Source organism: Pyrenophora tritici-repentis, chromosome 5 (assembly GCF_003171515.1).
Source record: "Pyrenophora tritici-repentis strain M4 chromosome 5, whole genome shotgun sequence".
Taxonomy (NCBI): domain Eukaryota; kingdom Fungi; phylum Ascomycota; class Dothideomycetes; order Pleosporales; family Pleosporaceae; genus Pyrenophora; species Pyrenophora tritici-repentis.
Genome location: NC_089394.1, coordinates 1,374,393 through 1,394,064, shown reverse-complemented (window position 1 = coordinate 1,394,064; position 19,672 = coordinate 1,374,393). Strand labels below are relative to the sequence as shown.

Here is a 19,672-nt window from a genome sequence, read left to right as displayed (position 1 = left end):
GGCAGCCACCTATTTACCCGCTAGTACCTTTACGGCCTAGCTCCTTCTCTCCTCCCACTGCGTATATAGACCTCTTCCCGATAGCTCTAATACGACATGATGATTCTCCCCAACCTTGACGCTTGACAGACTGCAGTAGCAGAGCAGGAAAGACCCCAAACCGTGACACATAGCCTCAACACACGAGCTGGGCTAGGAATCAACAGCAGCTGAACAAGCGCCCTCTTTCTGCTTCTTTGTCTGTGCAGTAGGTGCATCTAGCGATTGCCATCAATTCATGTCCGCGCTTCCCTGAACGTACAACACGTGTAGCCTCAGCTCCTCAAGCTTCCACTCCTGCCGCATAAAGTCGTGCTACAAGCATGTCAGCTTGTATCAATATGGTAGCCCAGAGCTCATACCCTCATAAGTGCGTCTGGCATCCACGTTGTCGTTGAAGAAAGGAAATCTACTGCTTTTTCCGACCACTCGTGTGGCTGTCGCACAGCGATCTCTCCTTTCTCGTGGGCGAATTTGTTCATGAGCATCATGGTAGTACATCCGAAAGCTTCCATATTCTTTGGCGAGCAGCTTTCATCGAATTTGCAGTATTCAAGCTTTGCTGTTGGCGTCAGCACGGCACCCATGACCTTGTGCTGGTGTCTGGCTTACTAATCTTGACTATGGCATCAGAGTTAATGACGACGTTGTCGATGTTCAAGAGACTGTGGAAAAGGTTCTGTGAGCTCAGGTAAGAGATCCCAGTAAGCATCTAGTCAAGTCAGCGGCTAATGAGAGCTGCATGTAGAGCAGTCTCACCTGCTTCGTGATGGCAACTAGTTGTTCTTCGTTCGGGTATTTGGGACAGCGACAAACATGCCGAAGAGTAACGACCGCGGGCTCCATCACACAGTAGAACTTTCCGCTGTCTTCAAAGACTTCGTGCGTCTTGCAGAGATTCTCGTGGAATAGCCAACGCTTGCGGAACGACAAGACCTCGTCTTCTGCGACTGACAGTTTTCTGATCAGGTAGTCATCCTTTTCGGCGGGCAGCTCAAGGACAGCGATGACTAATCCACCAAGATTACGCTTGTGTATGCGTTTGTACTTGTTCCACAGTGATCCAGATGTGATTGGAATGTCAAGCCACACCTGTGGCTCGACGGTCGAACTCCCGAGAAGCGAAAGGGTCTGAACAGTCTTTTGGCCTGCCTGTACTGTGCGGCTCCTAACTAGCTCGGTATCTGCGGTGGTATCGTCAGGCTGCGGAAACCAAGAATTTTCGTGGTTGTTGGCCAGCGGTAGTGGCTTAAGGTTTCTGTCGTTGTCATTGTCGTCGACGAAGAGGGTATAACGGTCCAGTCTCGCCTTACTGGAAGCCATTAGGGCGGACGGTGCACTAGAAGGACTTGGGGTTTCACTGCCAACAACTTTGTTGAATATCCTGCTCGGCGCAAAAGTGTCCGATTGCGTTGGTCCCTCACGTTCGTTACTTCCAGGTCAATGTTTCAGTAACAGTGCTAAAACTGCAATTTAAGCAACTGCCAATGTTCAGCGTCCCTTGAGAAACCAGAGGTGAGCCGGAGGCATGTACTGCTGGCCAAAGGTCTGTCTGCGCCTAGGAAGGCTTATATCGCTGATGCAGAATGCAGGACTCTGAGTCGTGTCCTACCTGACTCATCTAACGTCGGCAGACACGGACAGAGAGTACTGTGTCAGCATCCACATTAGGCCTGACTTGAATAGTAAGTATAAAGTCACTATACCACAAGCTCGAAACATCTAGCTTATGTTAACAGGTTCAATTTGGGCGTGGCATGACTCTAGCATGGCGGAGCATCCAAGCTAACCTAACCCCCCCGTCTTACTAACATAGTGTGTCATTATAGTAAACTAAGAAACCTATTAATATCGGCTATAAATAGTCTTGGGCCTATCCAGGCTCCACAACAGTACCAATCAGACCCGCCTTGAAAATCTCGAGAGGGAGTGACCGAATGGGCTTTTAAGAAGAGCACACCATGTCGTCTATAATCACCATCAAGCGATACAAATAGGAACCTCGAGGGAAAACAACCGCCTCTTCATCCTTCTCGGTACCCTTTGCTTTCCGGAACTGATAGCTGCACACGCTCCAGACCGCTAGTCACAGTGCACAACCTAGTCGAAGTCGATAACACCAGCGCAAATCACGCAAATTAAGGTAAGCCAGTCGTTGTGCCAGCTGTGTCATCGACTTATACAATTAGATGGATCAGTCCGAGGACAAAATACAGAAAGCCAAATGGTTCGAATTTTTCGAATCCGGGCTTTACGAAATCGATCGCCGTCTGTGGATGTATCAGAATGATCTAGCGACCTTACGTGAAGCTGTGCATCAGATGCGAATCGCACTCCCTGCTGATGTTGGAGCTTACTTGCACCGAAGCAACGATCAGACCCTTCATGCTCATACAGACAACACGCTGAATTGTGACCGTTCTCATGCGCAAAGTCTAGTCTTTGCTGAAAGCTCTGATACCAACGGCGTCACCAGCGAGCTGGACAAAGCCTCCACGAACAACCTCAACGAGATCACGGCACATGTCACAGAGCCTCAGCATTCTACAGTTAGTGACACGAATGATCCTTATGCAGATACCAGGGCGTGTAGAATAGCCGGTTCTGTAGCACAAATCCAGCGATTGCAGTCTGCGGAGCTCATGGGTCCGGCCAAAAGAGAAGGATTGCCCAAGAAAAGCTTAGAGAAGCAGCCTGTTGGGCTGCGAAGAAGTCCAAGGCACCACGGGAAGACATAGAGGTCATCAGTTAGCAGGTGACCAAGGTCCGCATTTTTCGATATGTTCTATGATTTTAGGATCATTCGTTCTCAATCTATTTCTGTCATCATACGATACACGACCATGAGTGAAACCTTCTGTTTTCTTTGCATTTCAATGATGGGGACTAGGCCGCCTGAGACTCGGCGCTTGGGTCTGTTTTTCACTAAAGTCTCTTGGATAACTTAACTTTAAGCTAGTAATTACTGCTGCTTCCATTCGTTCCATTTCATGCCGGTATATCTACTTGGCAGTAAACTAAATTTAATTTAACCATCGTGACATAACTAACTAAGTTAATTAGTTATGTCAGATTGAGGCGAGGTTTTGCTCCATGATCGAGCCGATGGTGGTTGGGGAAGGACATGAGACCCCCAAACCAGGGCTAGCGCCGGGACTTAGCACTGCCAAGCCCGAGGCGAGGCCACCTCCCACAGACAGAGCCGTAGACAGACACAGAGAATACACACTTGATCCGATCCATAAAAATCTGACAATTAAGAGTCTCACTGCCTGTACCGAGTACAGAAGAGTCAATCAAAGTTACTTTATACTACAAATACCGTCAATACGACGATCCCCACGCTACAACACGTAAGCGCCGAACCGAAGAGTCATCAAAACTCATCGACAAGATGTCTGTACTATCAAACAGAGATCCAACAGTGATCCTAACGGATTATACCAATTGGGCTAAATGGTACCAACAACTACAAGCGGAATGCGCCGCATACCAAGTGTGGGAAAAGGTAGATCCAAAGCAACGTGGGATCCCTCTAATAGAACCACAACCACCACTAGCTCCACTTATCGGAAGCTATCAGCCATCAACTGCAGCGACGAATCTGCACGTTACCCAATATCGCCAAGCGATCGGCGACGATAGCGCCGAAGCGCCAGCCTACGTACCGGTACGACCCTCGGACCTCGCGACGAACGCGAAGACGTCCTATAAAGAAGATATCGATTATTACCGAATACAACTAGAAGAGTTTAAAATACTTAACCAGAGATATCAACAAGAGCGGACCGGACTTGGAAAGCTCACCGAGCACATAAGGAAGACTGTGTCACAACACCTCTTCTACAACTGCTGCAAGGCAGGTCTTTCCCATCGGCAGTGGATTGAAAACTTAGCCGCAAATGTTGGGATTGACACGAAGGAGGAACTCAAACGTGCGAGAGAACGTTACCTCGCGGCCCAAAAACCGATGAGGTTGTTAGCACAGTGGGAGACCTGGCTAACTGAGATGGACCATGCAATCACGGAAGGCAAGGCCCTTGGCATACCTGAATGCCAAGACGAAGAGTTTATCAAGGAGGATTTCGTCAAAGCAGTTCTCAAACCATCACCAGAATGGACTACCGCGTTCATGGCCGGTGGAAATAAAGACCCACGTGTCACTGTACGGATGATGATTAAACAGTTCCGAGAGTACGCCTCACTGTTGCATCCGATCAAACACAAGGTCCCGAAGGCCGCCTTTGTAGCAAGTGGACCTCAACTGAACGGCGAAGACGCAGATGACGCCGCCGAGAAGGCCCCAGGAAAGCGAGGTCGCGGCAAAAGCCGAAAGACTCCCGGACCGGGCAAGGATAGGAAACAATGCAAGGTATGCGACCAACAGCACGAACTAAAGGATTGTTGGTACGCGTTTCCGCACAACGCCCCTGTTTGGTGGAAGCCACGTGAAACACTGAAGACGATGGCTCAGCACCGAATTGATAGCGACACTGATCTCGAACAAGAGATAAGGGGAGCCAAGAGAGCTAAATTAGGGACACCCCAGATTAAGAAGTCACAGAGCACTCCGGTAGAGGATACTGTCGAGTGACCAGAAGGCCGGAACATAGGCCAGATCAACCTTATAATCTGTGCCTCATCATTTATGGCAAAGGAATCTAAGTACCCACTTCAACGCTCTTACATAATGGACTCCGGAACCACTATACACGTCGGCAACGACCTCGGACGATTCACGAATATTCGACCGCCTATGACAGGAGACTTCCTCTGGGCAGGCAATACAAGGGTGTGGATTAAGGCATACGGTTCAGTTACTCTGAGAGTAGATAGCGCAGACGGTCACCGTCTCCTCTACCTCGAGAACGTCGCCTACTGCCCTGACCTACACTGCAGTCTTGTCTCCTTCCGGATACTCCGCCGGCAAGGTCTTTGGTGGGACACCAAATCCGACCCAACAATCCTCCGACGGTCCGACGATAGCGAACTGGCAGTACTACACGAGAAGTACGGACAATGGATACTGGAACTCAATGACGCTGAGGCGCGAGCAGCGTTTTCAACGCAGCAGCCAACGCGCAGGACAGCCGTACGAAAACGAGCTGAGGCTATAGTCTGGCACAAGAGACTTGGCCACCCTGGATCCGACGCCCTAGAACACCTAGTGAACCAATCTGAGGGGGTGAAGATCGTCGGGGTCCCCACAGTGAAATGCGATGCCTGTGGGATATCAAAGTCGAAGCGAATGATACGACGGACGCCCCGGACTATTTTAGAAGGTCCGGGAGAGCGAGTTGCGATCGACTTTCACGACTACGAAGCAGAAAGTACGACCAAGGAGAAGAGTCAGATGCTTATTAACTGCCGCGTTACGGGATACATATGGGATTTCTATCTTAGTGACAACCGAACGGCAAGAGTCATCCTTAAAAGCCTTAAGATGTTCGTCACCTTTATGATGAATCAATTTGGTATAACGGTAAAGGTTATTGAGACGGACAACGAGATATTTTCCGTGAAGCCAGAGGTCGCCAGATGGTGCAGAACAAGAGGTATAGTACTCGAGCCTTCCGCCCCCGATACGCAAGCGCAAAACGGAGGAGCCGAACGCTCAGGGGGTGTGGTAAAAGAAAAGGGTCGAGCAATGCGACTCGATGCACATCTGCCGTGGGACCAATGGCCGGAAATCGCCCGGACCGCCGTCTACCTACACAACAGGACGCCGAAATATCAGAACCGCTGGAGATCTCCATACGAGATGTTCTTCACGGCAATCGCTTTCCAGAATGGAGTTGTTACATCACCACGCAAGCCCAACCTGTCGCATTTACGAGCGTACGGCTGTAAGGCATTTGCGATGACGGATGACACGAAGCGAGGAAAAGGACGTCTACAGAGATTTGACCCGAAAGCCTGGATAGGGTACTTAGTTGGTTACCGTTCGACGAACATATTCCGAATTTGGGTACCATCTATAGGCAAGGTCATTAGCACTCGCGACGTTGTATTCGACGAGGAAGTCGTATATAGTGGAGAGCATAAAGAGGTTATGGACAATCTTATGCATAGCACTACAGAGGAGATAGCAGCATGGATTCGAACTATTGAACTGCCCCCTGGACCAAATCCCACACGGGAAGAACTTGGAACTTTCTACGAAGATGAGACCATTGCTAGAGCGCCGGAAAATGGGCGGCTCGAGTATGATGAGGCGGGAAGGAAGGTAGTACCTTATCCGACGCCACCACATACGCCCCACCGGCAGCACTGCTTGCTCAAATGCTAACTAATGTGGAACACCCCTTCAGGGACGATGATACCGGAGGCTACGGCCTACAATCCGAAGAGACTGCCTACGGGAAACAAGGTCTTGACACTAGCTACGGCGAACATGGTGTACAGACTGGCGCACAGCGCGAACATGGTCTATCCGCAGGCGTTCCACGCGAACAATGCGATGCCGGAGGCTACGGCCTACAATCCGAAGAGACTGCCTACGGGAAACAAGGTCTTGACACTAGCTACGGCGAACATGGTGTACAGACTGGCGCACAGCGCGAACATGGTCTATCCGCAGGCGTTCCACGCGAACAATGCGATGCCGGAGGCTACGGCCTACAATCCGAAGAGACTGCCTACGGGAAACAAGGTCTTGACACTAGCTACGGCAAACAAGGTCTCGCGAGTGGTATCCTCCATCCGGAACACAGGATGTTGAAGGAGCCATGGGCAGCCGCCTTTATGGCAGGCACCAAGGCAGGAAACGTTCAAAACTTGGCAGGAGAGCGACTGGACAAGGCAAAGCTTGAGCGTATGATGCGAAACGGCAAGAAGCCTCATCGCAGCCAGCTGCCACCGCCTCCCCAAGCGAACGGCCTGCGAGAGGATCACGAGTTGTTCTATTTTTTCAAAGAGGCTGAGATTACACATCTCCATAGCCACAAGGAAACCAGATCCTGGTCAGAGGTCCCGGCGAAGACGGCTCGGAAGACCGACCAGCAGGTACTGGACTCAATGTGGGTATACACCTACAAATTTGACAAGCACCATCGATTCCAGAAGTGTAAGGCGCGATTGGTAGTGCGTGGAGACCAGCAACGAAATGTCACCGCACAAGAAACCTACGCTGCTACACTGGCCGGAAGATCGTTTCGGATGCTAGTGTCGATTGCGGCCCGGTTTGACCTAGAGCTGAAGCAATACGACGTATCGAACGCCTTCGTCAACGCAGATATTGATCGAACAGTGTACATGCGGATGCCCCAGGATACAGGAAGCAGGGAACAATACTGCAACTAAACAAAGCGCTGTACGGCCTACGGATCTCGCCATTGCTCTGGCAAAGACACTTCACTGCCTTCCTTCTAGAAATCGGGTTCTCGCCAGTTCCCACGAACCTTGCTGCATGATCCGAGACGGAGTGTTCACCTTCTTTTATGTTGATGACATTATCCTTGCCTCTTCGAAACGGCACGCGGAAGTAGCTCGGAAAGTGGAAGAGGAACTGAAACAGCGATACAACCTGACCGGAGGAAAGGATTTGCAGTGGTTTTTAGGAGTAGAAGTTATACGGGACCGAGAGAAGCGAAAGATCTGGCTGTCACAGAAAGCTTATGTTGAGAAGATTGCACGGCTGGCAACGAACAAGGACCAACGACACAACACACCAATGGCTAGAGTCGAACTAGTTGCACGTGAGGGTTTGGCGACTCCTGGAGAGATTAACTTGTATCAACGCAAGATTGGATCGTTACTCTTCGCCGCCGTCAACACCCGACCCGATGTCGCATTCCCAGTATCACGACTCGCCCGGTTCCTCACAAACCCTGGTCCACTACATCAAGAAGCCGCTGACCGAGTGCTGTTGTACCTGGAGTCAACCAAGCTTCTATCCTTATCATTCGGAGGAGACGACCAATTGGTAGTAGCTAGCGATGCATCCTTTGCGGACAACACCGCGGATCGCAAGAGCTCCCAAGGGTACGTTATCAAGCTATTTGGAGGACTGATCGCATGGAGGGCGAACAAACAAGATACCATCACGACATCTACGACCGAAGCAGAACTCCTCGCGCTATCGCAAGTGGCTAAGGAGTCCATGTTTGTGCGGATGCTGCTAGAGGAGCTTCGGGTAGAGTTGACGGAGAAGACAATTACGATACAGTGCGATAATACGCAGACGATCCGGCTGATCAACGAGGAGATCTCTCAGCTGACGACGAAACTCCGTCACGTGGACATCCACAATCACTGGCTGAGGCAAGAGGCAAAGCGAAAGTCTATCAGAGTCGTGTATGTACCGTCTGGCGAAATGCTCGCCGATGGTTTCACGAAGACCCTGCCTGCCAACAACTGGCCCAGTTCTTGACGCAGGTCGGACTGGTTGAAGTGAAGGAACGAGACGTAGAGGAAGCAGATCCAGAGGAAATTCTGGAGAAGATGGAAAGTCTTGTTATATAGTCCGGTATGAATGTCGCAAAGACCACTCCACCTCAGGCTGCCGAGGAGCGCCGAGCTGAGGGGGTGTGTCAGATTGAGGCGAGGTTTTGCTCCATGATCGAGCCGATGGTGGTTGGGGAAGGACATGAGACCCCCAAACCAGGGCTAGCGCCGGGACTTAGCACTGCCAAGCCCGAGGCGAGGCCACCTCCCACAGACAGAGCCGTAGACAGACACAGAGAATACACACTTGATCCGATCCATAAAAATCTGACAAGTTAACTTTGTAACGGGCTGAGCCCTAGGTCACATGACTAGGCCGCTGGCCTAGTCGCTTCCTTCCTTCTATCTGTCAGATCAGATAAGATATTGCACAAAAGTGATGGATGTTTATGATTTCTTTGTTCTTGTGTCTGTTCTAAGGTGCACGCTGAGAGTTTTGTTCTGCTAAGACGCTAACCCGTTATTAGCTAGCGGTGTCGGCACTTTCGGCTCGACACGCCTGCTATCTGACACACCCCCTCAGCTTGGAAGGCATATTGCAAGCTGCATAAACTGGTTGATCGATCCTACATAATGAGGCCTTCCAGTTGCTCTTGCACCTCCTTGAGCTCAATCTCTCTGAGCGGGGCTTCTTCGCGCTCGACGAGTCCCAGTTGATCAAGGAACCTGGCCCATTTATTGGCTGGCAGTGGCTTTGTGAACCCGTCTGCGATCATGTTGTCAGACGGCACATACTCTACCTTGATCACCTTTCGGGTAACCTCCTGTCGTAGCCAGTGATTGTGTATGTCAACGTGCCGAAGCTTTGTTTGCAATTTGGCAACGTCTTCATTTACTAGACGGATCGTCTGAGTATTGTCGCACTTGATTGTGATAATTGGATTGCTTAGCTTTACCTGAAGCTCTTTTAACAACCGCGACGTTAAGATTGCCTCCTTAGCAACTTGTGATAGGGCAAGCAGCTCTGCTTCTGTTGTTGATGTTGTCACAGTATCTTGCTTGCTTGCTCTCCAGGCGATGAGTCCTCCGAACAGCTTGATTGCGTATCCCTGCGAGCTTTTCCTGTCCAGTGTGTTGTCTGCAAACGACGCGTCACTTGCTACCTCGAGGCCATCGCCTCTACCGAGTTCGAGGGCTAGGGATTCTGTTTTCTTGAGATACAGGAGCACACGGTCTGCAGCGTCTTGGTGTTCTGTACTTGGATTGATTAGGAAGCGAGCAAGTCGTGATGTTGCAAAGGCTATGTCGGGTCTTGTTGTGACTGCAGCGAATAGAAGCGATCCAATCTTGCGTTGGTACTTGTTGACTTCAGCTGGTGCTGCGAGTCCTTCTCGTGGTCGGAGTTCGATGCCTGACATTGGCGTATCATGCCTTACATTTTGGTGGTTGATGAGTTGACTGATTTTGTCGACGTATGCAGCTTGAGATAGCTGTATGGTCTTCTGCTTGCGATTGCGCATAACCTCTACACCGAGAAACCACTGTAAGTTGTCTCCTCCCGTACAAGCGTATTTTTCTTGGATCCAGTTGATGGCCTTCATGGCCTCTGATTCTTGCTTTGAACGGTACGCAACGATGATGTCGTCCACATAGAAGAAGATGATAACTCCGTCTTTGATCATGCAGCATGGCTCCTGTGGTATTTGTTGAAACCCTATCGAAGCAAGAGTTGCGGTGAATTCTTTCTGCCACAGTAATGGTGAGATCCGGAGCCCGTAGAGTGCCTTTTGCACTTTGAGTAGAGTGCCAGGCTTCTGATATCCTTTTGGCATCCTCATGTATATTTCTCTGTCGATTGCAGCATGCACAAAAGCATTAGTGACGTCGTATTGCTTCAGCTCAAGATCGTATTTGGCGGCGATTGCCATGAGCATTCTGAATGAGCGTCCTGCCAATGTTGCTGCATATGTGTCTTGGGAGGTTATGTTGCGTTGTTGATCTCCCCTTACCACCAATCTTGCCTTGCATTTGATGAGGCGGTGATGCTTGTCGAGTTTGTAGGTGTATACCAGAGATGTCAACAAGCAAGTCAAGCTGGCTTGATTCTTATCGATTGCAGATCACAGACCATTCTCTGGGACGTGCCACTGTGCACGAGCCTCTATATTGTCTGTGATCTGCAATCGATAAGAATCAAGCCAGCTTGACTTGCTTGTTGACATCTCTGGTGTATACCCACATACAGTCTAGAATCTGGTGCCCTGCTCGTTTGACTGGTGATGCTTGGACCTCAGTCCATGACTTCATTTGTTGGTGACTCTGAAGGTGTGTCTTTTCTGCTTCCTTGAACATTTCGTATAGTGGATGGTCTTCTAGCTTTGAGTATGCTGTTGGGAGTGGCGGTAGCTGGTTGCGATGGGGCTTGATTCCCTTGGATAGTAGTCTCTTCACCTGAGCCTTGTCGATTGACTTTCCTTCGTGTTGACCAATGTGTCCTGATTCGGTGCCGGCCATGAATGCGGCTGCCCATGGACTGGTCATTGATGTTGATTGGTTGGACATGTTCGTCATATCCTCGTTGTTCACCTCTCCTTGAACTAGCAAGGCCACAGGTGGAGGAGTTGGTGGCGGGGTTAGATATGCCTCTACCACCTTCCTTCCTTGGTGGTATCTGGTTTTCTGAGTGCGCGGGCTCTCTTCCTGCGTCGTATCGTCCTCGTAGAACGTCTCGGTTTCTGCTTGTTGGCTCTGAGTACCTGGGAGTTCGACTGTTCTCACCCACGTTGCGATTTCCTCTAGGGTGTTGTGCATGAGATTGTCCATCAGGTCCTCAGTCTTGCCATTGAAGATTGTTTCTTCGTCAAACACTACGTCGCGAGTGCTGATTACCTTTGCCATAGATGGGATCCATATGCGGTAAATGTTCGTCGACTGGTATCCCACTAGGTATCCAATCCAGGCCTTCGGATCTAGTCTCTGTAGCCTGGACTTTCCTCTGTGGGTGTCGTCTGTCATTGCGAAAGCCTTACACCCATATGCTTTTAGGTGAGCTTGATTTGGTTTTCGAGGTCCGGTGACTATGCCGTTCATGGCAGCTGCGTGTGTATAGAATATTTCGTATGGTGTCTTCCAATTGTTTGGGTAATTTGGCGTTCGATTGTATAGGTATACCGCCGCTCTGGTAGTTTCTGGCCAGAGTTCCCATGGAAGGTTTGCATCCAGTCGAATTGCGCGTGCCTTTTCTTTTATAACACCCCCTGAGCGCTCAGCTCCTCCGTTTTGAGCTTGAGTATCTGGAGCGGAGGGCTCGAGTTTGATTGATAGGGACGTGCACCATTTTTCGACCTCTTGTTTGACGGTAACGATCTCGTTGTCAGTCTCGATGACTTTGACTGTGATGTTGAATTGTTTCTTCATGAACTGGACGAAGAGGCCTAGGAGGCGAATGATTGAGCGAGCCGGTCTGTTGTCCTTGAAGTAGAAGTCCCATGTGTATCGGGACCGTCGGCAAGTGATCAGCATTTGGCTCTTCTCCTTGGTGAAACTGCCGTCCTCATACTCATGGAAGTCGATGGCTACCCTTTCACCTGGCCCTTCGTCGTTCAGTCTAGGCGTCCTGCGTATTTGTCGTTTCGATTTTGACCTGCCGCAGGCGTCACACTCCACGGTGGTGATGCCCTTGATCCTCACCCCCTCAGATTGCTGCACGAGGTGCTCGATCGCGGATGGCCCGGGATGTCCGAGTCGTTTGTGCCATAGTATGGCAGTAGCCTTTTGTGGTGATCGTTTGGCTCGATTCATACGCACATGAAAGGCTGAAGTTGATGTAGTAGGTGGCTCGATAACCCATTGCCCATAGTGTTCCGATAAGGTGGCAATGGTTGAACCATCCCATCGTCGTAGGCTTGTCGGGTCTCCTCGATTGTCCCACCATATACCTTGTCTTCGGAGCAGCCTGAATGATACGAGGCTGCAGAGGAAGTCTGGGCACCAGGCAACATTGCTTAGGTGTAGAATTTGTTTGCCCTGAGCCCCCTCTGCCGTCACCTTGACTGCTCCGTATCCTTGTATCCAAACCCTTGAGTTGCCAGCCCAAATGTAATCTCCCATCGCAGGCGGGCGTACGTCTTCGAGCCTTGAGAGGTTGTTGCAGATGTGCGTCGTCGAGCCAGAATCCAGGATGAATGCATCCTTTAATGGGTATCCTTGATTGCTCGCATTGAATGCCGCTTTCATCATGCCCTCGTCCAGCCTCGAGATCTCGCGTCCATCTAGTCAATCAGTGACTGAGTCCGGTGTTTGTGATGTCTTGATGTAGGGTGTAATCGATCGTGATGCCGTAGTTAGGCGTGGTCGCTTCGTTTCCAGGTTTGTTTCCTGTATTATTCTTTGTAAGTCTGCATCATGCTGAAGTTTGTACTGTACCAGCTTTGTGATGTGTTTGTTCGGTTTGAACCAATCTGGGGTCTCCAAAGTTGGGTTGACATAGTAGCAGCTACTGATGTCATGGCGTTGTTCACAAGCAGGACATATATCGCCAGCTTCTGCTGTATTCCTTTTCTGGAATTGCTTGGACTTGTTGCCAGGTGCATTCATTTTGCGTTTGTTTGTTTGCCTTTGGTTTCCCTGGCTAGGGTTGGTAGATGGCGCTCTAATTTGCACACTTGAGGCGTCCCCCTGTGTGTTCGAGTCGGATTCACCGCTCGCCGCGTAGGCTGCTTCACCCGTCATAAAGGCACTTCTTGATTTGCCTCGTGTTGGGTGAGCTAGGCTCATATGTTCGCGGAAGAGTTTCATCATCTGCCTTCTTTCTATATTGTTCCGGTCGCTTCCCGCTCCAGTGAATGTTGCCATCCATGCTGGGGCAATCTTAGAGACTGCTTTTAGGAAGTCGTCCACAACCAGCTTGCTTTGTATCACGTCCCCTATCTTTAGGGCTTCGGCGCGAGTTGCAGCTTGGTCGTATTCGCTGAGCCATGATTCCCAATTTTGCGGGCTTCTCATAGGTCTCAAGGAATCGTGGTACCTCTCTCGTACCCTTCTGATCTCATCGTCGAGGTCTACTCCAACTGCTACCTGGAGGTTTGTGATCCAGGTGCGGAGAGTTCCATGTTCCTCAAAGCAGCTCACTTGGAGGTGTGGGCTAACTGTTGCATTCAGGTGTCTGATCATTGCCGCAATGTTTGTGCGTTCGTCTCGATAGTTTCGTTCGCGTATTTTGTATGATTCAAAAACCATCTTGAATTCCCTTGAGTCCCCATCGTATGCCTCCTTCCCCTCCGCTGAGAGTTCTGAGTATCGAGCTGGTATGGCTGGAGTTTGAACAGCAGGGTTGACTATGTCAACTGTATCTTGTGTAGGCGCTCGGGCATTGGCTCTCGCGGTTCGTGTAGAGGAGGATGGAGCTGATGATGTATTTCTCAGAGCAGCGGCTGGTTCATAGTCGGATACGAGTGGAGGGAGAGGTTCGGTCGGCTTTGTACGAGGCTGTGTGTTGCCCGCTGGATCTACAATGTCCCAGATCTCTAGGGCTTCGCATTGCATCTTGATTTGGCGGTACCAGGGGATCCATTTGCTCGAGTCGGTTAGGATAACTGTCGCGTCCCTCTGGTTCTGGTTTATCGTCATTATTGCGTGTTCGTTGCTCTTTATAGAGGCAGTGAGACTCTTAATTGTCAGATTAGATAAGATATTGCACAAAAGTGATGGATGTTCATGATTGATTCTTCGTGTCTGTTCTAAGGTGCGCGCTGAGAGTTTTGTTCTGTTAAGACGCTAACCCGTTATTAGCTAGCGGTGTCGGCACTTTCGGCTCGACACGCCTGCTATCTGACACTTCTAAACCCGATACGGCCTGTTCGAATACTTAGTGATGCCATTTAGGCTAGCCAATGCCCTAAGCACGTTCTAGCACTTTGTGAACGATGTACTGCGCCCGTACCTAGACATCTTCTGTACAGCGTATCTCGATGATATTCTAATCTACAGCGAGAACCTACACGAACACCAAGAACACGTCCGATCAGTCCTTAACGCTTTAAAGGAGGCTAGACTACAGCTTAATATCGACAAATGCGAGTTTTACAAGAACGAAGTCGTCTACCTTAGCTACGTGATTAGCAGGGGGGATGGCGCAGTGGTAGTGCGCCTGGTTGCTTCTGCTAGCTTGCTCGCAGAGGTTGAAGGTTCGAATCCTTCTCCCCTCACCGCTATAATAATTCTATTATTCTAGCTTTACCAAAAAACATCGAACGGCTCCTTTCGAAACCTGGAAAGTTTTTCACCAATACCCCGCACGCTTAACGCTAGCCGCCGCCGTACAACCGAGCCACAAAGTACCGCCGAGACGAAAATATGCCGCAACTGCCGCTATATACAACAAACGTTCAAGGTCCCATGACTTTTTCCCCTACGAGGTTTTTTTCAGTCTTAGGAGCACGGGGTTATTATAGCAAAGGGATTGGTCACAAAGGTGGAGATAAACGGGTGTCTATTACAAGGTCTCTCTCTCTTTCCTGTATAGAAGCAAAAAACCCAAACCCCCATAGTCAAACTCGACCAAAGAAACGAAATCCTACGGGTATAGAGGGAAAAAACTAGTCAAACGGCCCTAGGCCACCGTCCTACATAGTCTCTGACTGAAAAAGGACGTTAATGGATACTACTACTACTACTACTACTACGTGATTAGCACCAACAGGGTACGAATGGATCTCAAGAAGGTACAAGCTATAACGGACTAGGAATACCTAAACAACGTTAAGGATGTACGAGCCTTCCTTGGCTTTGCGAACTTCTACCGAAGATTTATCGATGACTTCTCATCCCACACACAACTTCGAGTTTTTTCCGAACACGTGAAACTCCATCAGAAACCAACTATATCCATCGAAAGAAATAGATTCCGACTACTCCCAAGCCGTGCAGCCGCGTGGTTGTGGAGATACAAGGAGTCTAGTACCCCAAACGCGACGCGTCCGAACTTTCAGAAGCAAACGCACAGACCAAGCCAAGAAACAACAACAACAAGACAACAGAGAGGCTAAAATGGCCCCAGATAGCGACACTATCGTAGTCCAGCTACCAGAAGACCTCCGGACCTCAAGCACACTGGACGACGAAATGGAGACCGACGAAAGGCACCAAGACAACCCAACAACACCCATCGAGCAGACCACCCAAGAAACACCAAGGTTAATTATTCAGCCACCACTAAATAAAAGACCAGCGGCATTCTCCCCAGAGATAACTACAAGAGAGAGAAACCCATTCCAGAACAGCCAAGAAAAGAAACCAAGAGCAAAGGACTCAACCCAAGCAATCTTCTGGGCAAGGGACCTAATTCTACAAGCATCTACTATGGCCGAATCCCATCTATCCCAAAACAAACTACTACAACTACTGGACGTCTTTAGAGACTTTACGGAACTAGGCAGGGTTACGCAGCAAATGACTGAGAAGTTTACAGCACAGCTTGCGTACCAGACTGCAACGCTTACAAGCGCCTCCCAACAAGCTACAAAGACACTAAAGAAAGCTGTTAATGCCGCAACTGGACCACAAAACCCAAACAACCAAGAAAAACCAAACAACCAGAACACCCAGAACATCCAAAACACCCAAAACACCCAAAACACCCAACAAAACAAGACATCATACGCTAGCGTAGCCGCCCAGAACAACGGAAACACATGGACTACAGTGTCTACAAAAAAGAAGACAAACAAAAAGCCAGCAAGCTACTACCAAGCAGTCCTTACGCTTACCCAGCCTACGTCTCACACACCACTCCAGATTAGAGACCTAATCAACGAAGAGTTCACAAAGGGCGGCATCAAAGACCCAGTAGTGAAGGAAGTAACAACAAGTAGAAAGAACAATATTATTCTAACAACCACTCCAACCTACTCAGGAGAATACCTAGTCCAACACAAGCATATATGGCATCAAAAGTTTGAGCTAAAGAATGTACAACTACTAGAATCATGGACGAAAGTAGTAGTACATAATGTGCCAACAGAATGGGAGGGAGCAGAGACACTAGAGATACTCCACACAGAAATCCCAGCATACAACAACGGACTACAAATTACTGGCAACCCATACTGGATATCAAGAGAATGGCAAAACAAGAAGAACAGCTCTATTGTAATAGCATTCAAAACAGCCGAAGACGCAGCCAGACTTGGTGGTAGAATTACAATCCTTGGACAAACTCTCTTCACCGAAAAGTTTAAGCCTATAGCAGCATCTACCCAATGCCTAAACTGCCAACAATTTGGCCACCCAGCCACTAGATGCCGAAACCAACCAGCATGCAATTTGTGCGGAGAAGAACATGCAACTACAACACACAAATGCTCAGTGTGTAATACAAAAGGAAAACCCTGCAACCATACACTCCCCCACTGTAGTAACTGCAAAGAGCCCCACTTTGCAAACAGCAAAGAGTGCGAACTCTACCAAGCAGTAACAAAGAGCATCCCCGCAGGATTTTAATGTTGAACAACATTAGGATCCTCCAAGTCAATCTCAACAAGAGCATTACAGCGACTGAGTCTACACTGCAACTTGCAGTTGAACTTAAAGCTGATATAATTGCAATTCAAGAGCCATGGCTAACTACCAACGACAACTACGCAACAGCAAGATCCATAAATCTGTCAGATATTCACTCTTATCTGGAATACTGATGAAATGGGTAATGATCGTGATGATATTGATTATTGATTGTGTTTTTGGTTCTGTCTACGGTTGTGGGCACACCTGGGGGGTGCCAAGCCTTCCTGTGATCCGATTGGCTCTCTCAGATGCCGGGTCGCGCTAGTCTAACCCAGCGTCTGTACGCTCTCATCTTCAACAGTGCTATTATCTGACACACCCCTTCAGCTTGGACGCTCTTCACGCTTGCAAGCTGGGCACTTAGTCCTACTCAAGGCTTACCACGAGATTTTCAAGTTTCTCTTGAATTTCTTCGAGCGGTGCCGAGTTTCTCGCCAGGATTTCCTTAGCGGGGACTAGTCCTAGTTGTTCTAGGAATTCTGGCCATTTGTTTGGTGGCAATGATTTGGTGAGACCGTCGGCGATCATATCCGCGGTAGGTATGTACTCTACGGAGATCCGGCCTGTCGACACCTCCTGTCTGATCCAGTGATTGTGTATGTCGACATGTCTGAGTTTGGTTTGAAGCTTTGAGACCTCCTCGGTGACTAGGCGAATAGTCTGTTTGTTGTCGCATTGAATAGTGATACTAGGGGTGTCAAGCTGGATATTCAGCTCCTTGAGGAGACGGGACAGGAATAGAGCTTCCTTGGCTACTTGAGATAGAGCGAGGAGCTCGGCTTCTGTCGTTGATGTTGTGACAGTGTCTTGTTTGTTAGCTTTCCATGCGATGAGTCCATTGAAGAGCTTGATCGCGTAGCCCTGTGAGCTCTTCCTGTCTAGGGTATTGTCGGCAAAGGAAGCATCGCTGGCTATCTGTAGTCCAGCGCCTCCTCCGAGTTGTAGCGCGAGGTGCTTTGTCGCTAGTAGATATTGGAGGACTCGGTCGGCAGCGTCATGGTGCTCCGGTCCTGGGTTGGAGAGAAAGCGGGCGAGCCGCGACGTCGCAAAGGCGATGTCTGGTCTAGTGGTCACGGCTGCGAAGAGGAGCGAGCCTATCTTGCGCTGGTATTTGTTGATCTCTGATGGGGAGGCGAGGCCGTCTCTTGGTAGTAGTTCGGCAGTCGCCATCGGCGTGTCGTGTCTAATGTCGGTACGGTCGGCCAGTCTGCTGATCTTGTCTGCGTAGGCCGCCTGCGATAGCTGGATCGTCCGCGCCTTTCGGTCTCGGATAATCTCGACGCCGAGGAACCATTGTAAGTCGTTTCCCCCAGTAAAGAGGTATCTGTCCTGGAGGCGGGCAATTGCCTGCTGGGCGGATTGCTCCATGTCTTTGTGGTATGCGAGTATGATGTCGTCCACGTAGAAGAAGATAATGATGCCGTCTTTGATGAGACAGCAGGGTTCGTGCGGTACTTCCTGGAACCCGAGTTCTTTGAGAGTGCCTGTGAACTCTTTCTGCCAGAGGAGCGGGGATATGCGCAGTCCATACAATGCCTTGTTGAGCTTAAGTATAGTGCCTGGCTTCTGATGGCCGCGTGGCATTCTCATGAATACTTCTCGGTCTATTGTCGCATGCACGAAGGCGTTTGCCACGTCGTACTGTTTGAGCTCTAGGTCGTACTTTGCCGCAATTGCGGTTAGCATTCGGAACGACCGGCTTGCGAGTGTTGCCGCGTAGGTGTCTTGCGATGTGATGTTTCGCTGCTGATCACCGCGGACGACTAGTCGTGCCTTGCACTTGAGTAGTCGGTGATGCTTGTCAAGTTTGTAGGTGTATACCCACATGCAGCCCAGGATTTGTTGTCCTGTTTGCTTGATTTTCTTTATGGGGAACTCTGTCCATGAGTTCATTTGATAGTGGCTTGCTAGATGGGACTGTTCTGCTTCTTTGAATAGTTCTCCCATTGGGTGGTCCTCAAGCTTAGTTCGGCATGTTGGCAGAGGTGGTAGCTGGCTGCGATGGGGCTTCAAGCCTTTGGCGAGCATTCTCACAATCGCAGCCTTGTCCATAGCTACTCCTCTGTATTCTCCAACCTTTCCGGCCTGGGTACCCGCCATGAACGCTGCTGCCCATGGGGCAGTCTTAGGGGTTCCTTGTCGATCCTTCTCATCTAGCGATGCTCCTGCCATTAGCCGCGCGAGCAACGCTGCGGGTGGCGGTGTCGCCGGAGGTGTCGGGTAGCTGTCCCGGATTTTTCTCCCTTGATAGTATCCTGGCTGGTCGCCCTCGCTGTCCTGAGCGAGTGACTCCTCCGGTGGACTGTCCTCATAGAAGGACTCCGTCTCTGGTTGCTGCGCTGGTGTTGGCAGCTCAATGGTCCTCACGTGTGTCGCGATTTCTTCTAGCGTATTGTGCATGAGGTTGTCCATTAGGTCTTCGGTTTTGCCATCGAAAATTGACTGTTCGTCGAAGACGACGTCTCTAGTGCTCATCACTTTGGCGAGTGACGGTATCCAGATTCGGTAGATGTTTGATGACCGGTATCCGACTAGGTATCCGATCCATGCCTTTGGGTCGAGGCGTTGTAGGCGCGACTTCCCTCTGTGGGTGTCGTCTGTCATGGCGAAAGCTTTGCAGCCATATGCCTTAAGGTGAGTGAGGTTTGGTTTTCGGAGAGATGTGACTATTCCGTTGCTGAAAGCT

The 19,672-nt window shown here is 49.8% G+C and overlaps 9 protein-coding genes across 9 annotated transcripts; 4 read left to right on the top strand and 5 right to left on the bottom strand.

Annotated features, from left to right (window-relative positions):
* Nucleotides 1-270: 270 nt before the first annotated feature.
* Nucleotides 271-1,362, bottom strand: PtrM4_105040 (CAMK family protein kinase; the record flags this gene model as incomplete). Its single annotated transcript, XM_066107607.1, has 4 exons — nt 271-354; nt 402-601; nt 652-751; nt 799-1,362. The coding sequence occupies 4 exons, from the start codon at nt 1,360-1,362 to the stop codon at nt 271-273; spliced, it is 948 nt and encodes a 315-aa protein (XP_065962056.1).
* Nucleotides 1,363-2,228: 866 nt separating this feature from the next.
* PtrM4_105030 (uncharacterized protein) lies at nt 2,229-2,777 on the top strand (the record flags this gene model as incomplete). Its single annotated transcript, XM_066107606.1, has 1 exon — nt 2,229-2,777. One exon carries the CDS (start codon nt 2,229-2,231, stop codon nt 2,775-2,777), a length of 549 nt encoding a protein of 182 aa, XP_065962055.1.
* A 656-nt stretch (nt 2,778-3,433) lies between these two features.
* PtrM4_105020 (uncharacterized protein) lies at nt 3,434-4,633 on the top strand (the record flags this gene model as incomplete). The annotated part of the gene is made up of 1 exon (XM_066107605.1): nt 3,434-4,633. One exon carries the CDS (start codon nt 3,434-3,436, stop codon nt 4,631-4,633), a length of 1,200 nt encoding a protein of 399 aa, XP_065962054.1.
* Nucleotides 4,634-4,729: 96 nt separating this feature from the next.
* Nucleotides 4,730-8,410, top strand: PtrM4_105010 (uncharacterized protein; the record flags this gene model as incomplete). The annotated part of the gene is made up of 3 exons (XM_066107604.1): nt 4,730-6,243; nt 6,351-7,289; nt 7,348-8,410. The coding sequence occupies 3 exons, from the start codon at nt 4,730-4,732 to the stop codon at nt 8,408-8,410; spliced, it is 3,516 nt and encodes a 1,171-aa protein (XP_065962053.1).
* A 640-nt stretch (nt 8,411-9,050) lies between these two features.
* On the bottom strand, nt 9,051-10,358 carry PtrM4_105000 (uncharacterized protein; the record flags this gene model as incomplete). The annotated part of the gene is made up of 1 exon (XM_066107603.1): nt 9,051-10,358. One exon carries the CDS (start codon nt 10,356-10,358, stop codon nt 9,051-9,053), a length of 1,308 nt encoding a protein of 435 aa, XP_065962052.1.
* A 259-nt stretch (nt 10,359-10,617) lies between these two features.
* Nucleotides 10,618-12,660, bottom strand: PtrM4_104990 (uncharacterized protein; the record flags this gene model as incomplete). Its single annotated transcript, XM_066107602.1, has 1 exon — nt 10,618-12,660. One exon carries the CDS (start codon nt 12,658-12,660, stop codon nt 10,618-10,620), a length of 2,043 nt encoding a protein of 680 aa, XP_065962051.1.
* Nucleotides 12,661-12,699: 39 nt separating this feature from the next.
* Nucleotides 12,700-14,052, bottom strand: PtrM4_104980 (uncharacterized protein; the record flags this gene model as incomplete). The annotated part of the gene is made up of 1 exon (XM_066107601.1): nt 12,700-14,052. The coding sequence occupies one exon, from the start codon at nt 14,050-14,052 to the stop codon at nt 12,700-12,702; it is 1,353 nt and encodes a 450-aa protein (XP_065962050.1).
* Nucleotides 14,053-15,471: 1,419 nt separating this feature from the next.
* On the top strand, nt 15,472-16,348 carry PtrM4_104970 (uncharacterized protein; the record flags this gene model as incomplete). The annotated part of the gene is made up of 2 exons (XM_066107600.1): nt 15,472-16,281; nt 16,337-16,348. 2 exons carry the CDS (start codon nt 15,472-15,474, stop codon nt 16,346-16,348), a joined length of 822 nt encoding a protein of 273 aa, XP_065962049.1.
* Nucleotides 16,349-17,352: 1,004 nt separating this feature from the next.
* PtrM4_104960 (uncharacterized protein) lies at nt 17,353-19,590 on the bottom strand (the record flags this gene model as incomplete). Its single annotated transcript, XM_066107599.1, has 1 exon — nt 17,353-19,590. One exon carries the CDS (start codon nt 19,588-19,590, stop codon nt 17,353-17,355), a length of 2,238 nt encoding a protein of 745 aa, XP_065962048.1.
* Nucleotides 19,591-19,672: the final 82 nt, after the last annotated feature.